Raw genomic sequence first — 9,231 nt, 5'->3', positions numbered from 1 at the left:
TATCTATTAATAAAAGACCTGAATTGATCTCTTCACTAGTTGCAGTACTTGAGGAAAATGAGGCCTACAAATCAATAGCTAAGAGGATAGGAAAAGGTCAGCATTATTATGTATATTCCTTTAATGGGGTTGTGTGCATGTACATCATGTATGCGCCATCACTATGATAAATTGTCCCATTAGGATCATAGTATGTACTCAATGTAAAAGATGTTTGTCATGGGGTCTATTACATTCATGTTGTTATCATTTAGATATGCTGCCTACATTAAGAATGTACTATGGTCAAGTACTGTACGAAGTTAAAAGACCAGGACTGGAATGGTTGATGAGAATAATTTTTGATAAAACTCTAAGCAGAGTTAAATCGGTATATAGTATAGTATACTTTGTGCATTTATTTTCAAGAAATCATAGTACATAAATGATAAATTTAACAGTGCTGAACTTGGTGATTCTTTTTCTTTTACATTCAATGATGCTGATGGATACATTGAGTTATGTTTTAATGAAACAGTACCTAAAGGTTGGTCAATAAGACCTCATAAAACTCCAGTAATAGTAAGTTGTAGGAACTAATAATTAACATAATGTTTAATGTGTTGTGTATATGTTAGGCCAGTAGGTATGATATTGAGGAATATGGAAGCATGTCTCCTCCTCAATTTCCAGAGTGTCTAGTTACAATCACAGCCACAACTGATGAAGGCATAGTTAAGGAATTAAATTATCCTGTAACAATGAGAGGAGTAATGTCTAATATTGAGAAAATAAACATTGTATTGACAAGAGGTCAGTGTAAGTTCTTAACCCTAATTTTATTTGCTCTTGGTATGAGTAACATAAAGAACAATGTCTTCATCTCAGCTTCATCACAATAGGACTGTTTAAATATGATGGCAATATGGTCAATTTTCTTAATATCTAATAACGACCAATAAAAATATCAACTATTAACAATATGATAATCAAATGCACCTTCATTTTGAGGCGTCAAGGGTATGCATGGCTTTTGGATATTTGACAAAAAATATAATTCTACATTTAATTGCTTAGAAAGACAAACATAAAGTATAATCATAATGCATTGTATTCACAATAATTTTCTGAAACAAATAATACACATATTTCATTGAATGATTATTTTTTATGTATTATTGTTTATTTTTGGTGTGTGAATAGATTCAAGAGGCCCACAACCAACATTAGAACCTTTGGAAGATTCTGCAATGTCACCAGAATACATTACAATGAAAGAGATGTTAACTGATCTTGTTGATCTTTTTGCAGGAAATGCTCCAATTATTTTACAATTAAATAATCATCTCTTTTCATCTGGTCTCATTCCTAAAGAAGTATATGTCACTGTTGTAACCATTGGACTCACTCCTTATGATAGAGCTAATAAAATATTCTCTTCAGTACTAGCAACACTTGAGTGTCATCCTAATCCTAACAGTGCGTTCTCTTCTCTCATTACATCACTAAAGAAAGTAGGACTTAACAACATGCCATATCAACTATTGGAAAAATTAAGTAAGATGCATTAATGGTTGTTAATCAAAGCCCTTATTGGTGAATTTGTATTTTCACATTAGAGCGTGGGGAGGAGTGGAGCCTTAATATTTTCATATTTATTGTTGTTGTCTTATTAGTATGCATTATTGTCTTAATTATTTTAATCTATAATAGAAATGAAAGGTGGTCATGTTGATCCTAATCTAGAACAGCAACCATCAGTCAGTAAGAACCACTTCAACCAGTGGATGTCACTGCACAATCTCACACACCACAACCAATAATCACTGGATCACAATCATCTACTCCTACTACTGTCATTGAGCTCAGTTCAAAGGGTGAAGTTGCTACCAATATTGGACATCTAAGTTCTCGTTTTGCATCTCTTGATTTCCAACTGAGAGGGGAGTTTGAGGAGCTGGTGGAAAAGGGTAAAGTGAAGCTTCAAGATGTAGCTAGAAGAGCAGCTATTTATTTAGGCATTCAAGTATCCAGTTTGAAATATGGTGATGTTGATGAGTTATTTGATTCTCTTCAGCCTCATTATGATTTCTTTAACTGTGGTGTACTTAAACACTTGACAGACACTTACCTTTCAGAAAATGCACAAATTGAGCTAACTCAATACATTGATAGTGTTGATAAATTCTCAGAATCATCACAGTTGAAGCACATACGATCAATAATCAAGGAGAAATTGTCATCATTACTAGCAGCAGCCTCACCAACCACTAGCAATCAAACAAAACCAGTCGTTATTAAACTGAATGACAGATGGGATCAAATGACTCTAACTAAATTTAAAAGAGTTATTCAGTATCAGTGTGGGGACGAAGTAGCAGATATTTTTACTATAGTGGGCATTGATTTTGGTTAAAGTGGAGAGTTGAATTAACATGTACTTTATTAGATTTACAATTATCTATGCATACACTAAACTATGATTGCTATTTACAGTATAGCTATATAGCATAATCTTTATTGTTAGCATGATTAGTATTATTGTTATAGTGTGATTATTCATTTTAAAATATAAACTGCTTAGGTAACACAAATTCAAGAGCAACGAAGAAGAGATGGAATCATGGAAGTTCTGTTTATATAGGCTTGCAATAAATGCAACTCCACTTACTGCACATTATACATGTAGCTATGTAAAGTGTAAAATAAGACAAAGATATGGAGCTGGTCATTTATGTGAATACAAAGTTAATAAAATTAATTAATTAATAATGAATTAATAATACCATTGATTGATTGTCTGGTGGTTAATGACTATTCACTTGTTTTTAATGCTTTGTCAACATCATGAACCAGCAATGGATCAATTGGTATACGTCCTAATTAACAATAAAATAATAATAATAATAATAATAATATCCTATGCCTGAGGGGTTCCTGTACAAAGTGGCGGTCAGTCAAAATGATGGACAGTTCACCTCTATCACTTATAATGTCAATTTAAACAAAATTAACTATAACTAATCTGGCCAATTGTTTTTTTCTTCCTCTATTCCACCTCTCTCTATTCCATTTTCTATATTATACATATGCATGATCTATCCTACATCTAAGTGTTTCTTTTCTTTTGTTAATAGTGATAGTGGTAATAATAATGATGGTGGTAGTAATGATAATAATAATAATAATAATAAAACTTATTTTAAAAATAATAATATAATAATTCTTTTAATACATCTACGGTGTATGTGTTTTTAACCTGTTTTATTTCTTGTCAAAATAATAATGATGGTGATAATAATAATAATAATAAGTAATTAATGATGGGTGGGTAACTTCTATTTTAAAGGTGCACATTTTAACTCTTTTAATTAACAAGTACACGTAATACAATGTATGTTGTATTACCAGAAATTCATTAACTTAAGTGACATGAACATTTCCTAATATACCCTTCCTTATAAGGTAGTGCCATGTGTACATGTACTGGAGTGTCTCCATTATAATGAACCATTACCTAGGAAAGGGACTTGACATTGTTTAGCTAATTCTTCACCTCCTCCAGTAGAAAATACATTAGTACATTCCTAATGAGAGGAGAGAGAGAGAGAGAGGGAGAGAGACTAATAAAGAACTAAAAATGAGGAATAGAACAATAGAGTATGTACATAAGAATAGATCCTTATGCACTGTACTGTCTTATGTACATATAGTCTATGATGACACAAATTTGATTCATAGATGTAGTAATTTTAATATGTAAATTGTACATTCTTATTATTAGTCTAAAGTTGACATTGCATAGTAGACAATTTTACTATTATAGCATACAGTGCTATAGCATGAGGCAATCATGCCACTAACACCAGTCACAATCTATAAACTACTAGATTGTGACAAATAGACCATAGTGATAGACCTACTGACCACCAATCCGTGTGAAAACAATAAACAAATCTAACATAAACCTGCACATGCTATGACACTTGCTGGATCTGCTATCAATGACTGCGCAGTATAATGTGCACATGCTTGAATGCTTGACTTGTTTTGTTTACTTTTAAAATGTTGCCATTATTTCTTGAAATGCAAATTATATTCAGATAGTACATGAGACAGTGAACTCTTAAAATGATTTCAGCTTTAGCACTGTCCATTGTCTTCTTGTTGAGTGTCAGTGAAGTTATTAGTCAATGTCCCCCTTCCTCAGGTAAGACACTGAATGTGTATAATAACAACTGTATAGGTTTTATAGGTATCTACCTGAGGCATAATGGAACCTGTTATTCCAATGGATCATATTTTCATGATGAGAGAATTAGCCCAACTCCACTAGAGTGTGTATTACCTGGTGCTACTCTAAATGGTGGAAAATGGATTGGTCCTAATGGAACAGTTCCTTGTCCTGGTAGCAATTCGAATGTTTTTTGTACTGTTGGGTCTGGTGCTAATCTTAGTGTTCACATACCCATCACTAATAACTACCTTTATCTTCAGATACCTGGTGATGGATGGTACAAGTGTTGTCTACCCACTGATTGTTCAGATCCAAACACTAACATCATCTTTGCTAATATATTCAGTAAGATTCACCTTATACATGTATTATGTAGTACTTTTTCATTTGTAGGATTTGCACAGATAGAATCATTTACTGTTGCTGATCTTCCTTCTGATATGACAGTATATCCTCAGGAATACAAACTGAGTTGTGTCAAAATTGGATATCGTGCGTATGATATGAGTATGAGCATTGGTAATAATACACTGGCCAATTACACTGGATGTAGTGATGCTTCTAATACCTGCTCTGGTACTGTGCTAGTTAGTAGTACATACACAGTAGGATATACTGCTAATATTACATGGGATGGAATGACTGTCATCAGTAATGGATCAAGTAATCAATCAACCATTGGAGATCAAATGTATCACTGCAATTTACTGGATAATCCTTATCATGCACATAATAGAATACGCAATTTAACAATAAAAGGTAATGTAAGGATATGCTAATAATTATGTACACATGTATAACTATTAGTCCCAGCGTCTGCTCCCTCTTCTCTTACTGAGGTCAAAAAAACAATCAACAGTATCACTGTCAGTTGGACTGCACTTGATTCATCTGATGCTGATGGATATGTAGTCAGTGTCACTAGTGACACAGACACTGTGCAGACAGTACAGGTGGAGGGAAGTAGTAATAGTACAATCACACTGAATGGACTTAGAGGAGGAACAACTTATAACATCACAGTCAGAGCCTATCAATTAACAATTACTAGGACCTGCTAGTACAATCAGTGTATTAACTCTTTGTCAGAAAGAAGGTACTTTGATAATAACATTACCAGTAATTGTATTTCAAATGTACAGGTATCCATTTAGCATATAACGGAAATTGTTACCCTAATGGATCATATTTTTGGGATAGTAATATCACTTCAGTTGCTAAATCTATATCTTGTGTGTTACCTGGTACTAGTCTAACTACTGGTCAGTGGGTTAGAGTTGCTGATCCTGATGATCCCGTTGACTGTAACATTGATAATAACAATGATCCTCTTCTTTGTACTAATGTCACTTCACCTGATGCTACTCTCAGTCTTTATTATCCTGCCATTGTAGGACTAGGTAGTCAAGAAGGATTTTACAAGTGTTGTCTACCAACTGATTGTTCAACTGCCAATCACAGTATATATGTTAATATATTCAGTAAGATTTCTTGTAACATGATGCTGTCATTTGTCATTGATTTACTGTATATATAGGATGGGCAGAGATAGCAGAAGTTACAGTTGACCTTCCTTCAGATATAACAGTTCTACCTCAAACATACACACTGCATGCTATTAAAGTTGGTGAGCCAAATCATGTTTACTTAAATAGTGCTAAGTGGTACTATGAGTATGGCAGTAATAGTGTTGCAATAACTGCTGGTCTCTGCAGTGGACGGTCTGGATATAGTTGTAGCATTGGTAATGAAGTATTACTACACCAGAGTAATGGATCATATGATTATGCTCTAACTGTTACTTGGAATGGAGAGAGTATTACTAGTGGAATACTGAGTCAATCTAACAACAATGGGGATCACGTGTACAGATTTTACTTACACTTTGGTCTAAGCATTTATGTCCCAGTAATGAGGAACAGATACATTTCAGTAACTGGTGAGTAATAATGTTTAATTGACAATAATTTACGTAGTTTCAGCTCCAGCAACTGCTCCCTCTTCTCTTACTGAGGTCAGCAAGACAGCTACTACTATCACTGTCAGTTGGACTGCACTTGATTCATCTGATGTTGATGGATATGTAGTCAATGTCACTAGTGACACAGACACTGTGCAGACAGTACAGGTGGAGGGAAGTAGTAATAATACAATCACACTGAATGGACTGAGAGGAGGAACAACTTATAACATCACAGTCAGAGCCTATCAACAATTACTGGGACCTGCTAGTAGTTCAATCAGTGTACAGACTTTACCAGGTATTGCTACTGCACCTTTTAATGTACTTGTAACATTGTTGATGTATTTCTAGTTATTAATTCAATCAATTGGACACTAGTCTCATCCATTACGCAACTCAATAACATTCAATATTGTATTGATTGTCTCACAACTACTGATATTAATCCTTCAACTGATGTTTACTGGTTAGTGAATGGAGTGATGAAGAGTAACTCAAACTATTCATCAATTGATGTCCTGACATACAACAACACACTACTGGTATATCCTGATCCACTGGGAGTGTCAGTTAATGTTACCTGTATAGCAATGATTGGAGGAGTCAACTACAGTCAATCTGTGATATTACATGGTATGATTATACTTTAATCAATAGTAGATACCTTTGTCTCTTTTCTATAGCTCCTAGTGGTCCTCCAAATAATGTGAGAGGGTTTATATTAAATGCTACTAGTATCAAAATGAAGTGGGCAATTTCATCAGAGACTAATGGATATGTGATTGAGTATACTACTGGAGGTGTAACCAGGAATGTAGTATCTACCAGTGAAGATGAAATTGTACTAACAAATCTCTCACCAATGAGTACCTATACCATCAGTGTGTACTCATATATAGATCTTCCTTCAGTTAATAGTACAGTAACAGTGTTAAAATTTGATGGTGAGTTAATATTATCATTGAGAGAGTGTAATTTATATATGTTGTAGTTCCTAGTCCAGTAACTAGTCTCTCAGTATCTAATGTCTCAACCACTGGTATTACAGTGAAATGGACTATTCCCAGTAGTGATAACTATGTAACATACTACACCATCTCCTATACTCCATCTTGTCCCCAGTTATCATCAGTGATTGCTACAGTTTCTGTTGCTCCTCATCAGTCCACTACAACATACAGTTATACATTAATGCATGCACATGTAGATCTGTACAGTGGTATGAACTGTACTGTCACAGTGAGAGCTGGTAATGTACTAGGAGGATCTGATCCTAAGTCAGTTTATAAGGATACTTTGTTGTCAAAAGGTATATGTACATGCATTAACATTATTATACTTTCTTTTGATTTTTTAGCTCCTACTGGTGTACCATACTCTCTGTTTTTATCACAACCAAATAATAATCTCACTTGGAATGAGGTCAAATGTTTTGAACGTAATGGTCTAATCACAGGCTATACAGTGATGATCAGTAACAGTAGTATCACATACAACCTCACCAGTACTGAGAGATATATCATATTGAATGATCTAGTGTTTGGTACTGAGTATAACATCAGTGTAGCTGCTGTCAATTCTGTTGGAAGAGGTCCCTTCAGTGATCCTATTGTAATCAGAATTGGAATAGGTGAGTAATTATTAATGATACTATATCAGTTCTGTGAGAATGTGTCTCTATTTAGTACCTGGTCCAGTTGGTTCAGTATCCAGTATCATGGACACTACATGGGCTGTTATCTCATGGAGTGTACCCAGTTTCATTCCACATGACTATCCCATTATCACATATGAGATAGGATATCATATCTTACAGTCTGGTGGTAGCTGTATGAAGGTAGATGATGATGGCTTTAATACTGAAATATCACAACTTCTTAACTCATCCAATGCATTGATCATCATAACTGATCTTAATGATATGTCTTGTTATATTTTTGGTGTACGTGCATACACTGATAAAGGATATGGAGAGTGGACACTTATCGCTAATCAGACATTGCCACCTTGCTTTCCATCAGTGAGTGATACATCGAATAGTGTTATTGGTCTTGGTCTGTTTGTAAGTTTATTGTGTATTTTACTAACTGTCAGTATTGTTATTCACATCTTCTGCTTTATAAGGTATAGTTTGCATTATTATAAACAATATAATTATTATTGTTTTTCTGTAGAAAGAATTTAAAAAGTCCATGCATCATTAACAAGCAAACAAAGTTAGTCTATTCTATCATATTTCTTACTATTATACAGATATTATACTGATAGAGCTGATGATGATATTTCAATGCAAGCCTGTGAACCATATGAAATGCACAGGACTAAACTAAGTGAAGAGGATGAAGGAGTTTATGATGAATGTCAAGCATCACCTGAAGATGTTTATGAACATATGCCACATTGAATGTACTAGAACTACTTGATGCTGTAGAAAATCATGTTCGTTTAGTGCTCCCCATTTTAGTGTATAAGTGTAGTTCAGTTTAATTAAATAGTTACATTGCATAGTTTGTGTGGAAATTTAATTTCAAAGCACAATGATAAATCAAATTAATTATTAATAATATCAGTCCGGTGGTTAATAAATACTTATTAGTTTTAATTGATGGGCAAATCCAGGAATTTGCATTCGATTCCGATTCTGAATACTTTGGGACTGGGAAAAACCATGGGCTATAATAGCCTTGGGTATTTTTCAGAATTTTGAAATTTTCTTAAAATGGCCGTAACTTAAAAAATTGAAGTCAAAATCAGCTCAAACTTTCTACACAGCATAAAGACATCAATACATATCAGAAAATGTAATAAAAATTTGGTGTGATTTCGGAGCCATTTTTTGGAAAAAAACCATGGGCTATAGCCTCGGGCATTTTTCAGAATTTTGACAATTTCTTAAAATGGCCGTAACTTGAAAAATTGAAGTCGGAATCAGCTCAAACTTGCTACACAGCATAAATACATCAATACGTATCAGAAAATGTAATAAAAATTTGCGGTGATTTCGGAGCCATTTTTTGGAAAAAACCATGGGCTATATATAGCCTTGGGTATT

General features: G+C 33.9%; 1 protein-coding gene across 1 annotated transcript; it reads left to right on the top strand.

Annotated features, from left to right (window-relative positions):
- The first annotated feature begins 6 nt into the window (after positions 1 to 6).
- Positions 7 to 1,875, top strand: LOC109586529 (uncharacterized). The gene is made up of 6 exons (XM_020002730.1): positions 7 to 96; positions 255 to 370; positions 418 to 561; positions 618 to 792; positions 1,183 to 1,536; positions 1,693 to 1,875. The coding sequence occupies exons 2-6, from the start codon at positions 257 to 259 to the stop codon at positions 1,800 to 1,802; spliced, it is 897 nt and encodes a 298-aa protein (XP_019858289.1). The 5' UTR covers positions 7 to 96; positions 255 to 256; the 3' UTR covers positions 1,803 to 1,875.
- Positions 1,876 to 9,231: the final 7,356 nt, after the last annotated feature.

Source organism: Amphimedon queenslandica, unplaced genomic scaffold (genome assembly GCF_000090795.2).
Source record: "Amphimedon queenslandica unplaced genomic scaffold, v1.1 AMPQUscaffold_12850, whole genome shotgun sequence".
NCBI classification, from domain to species: Eukaryota; Metazoa; Porifera; class Demospongiae; order Haplosclerida; family Niphatidae; genus Amphimedon; species Amphimedon queenslandica.
Note: the sequence above shows the minus strand (reverse complement) of the source record. Positions and strands in the feature narration are given on the sequence as shown.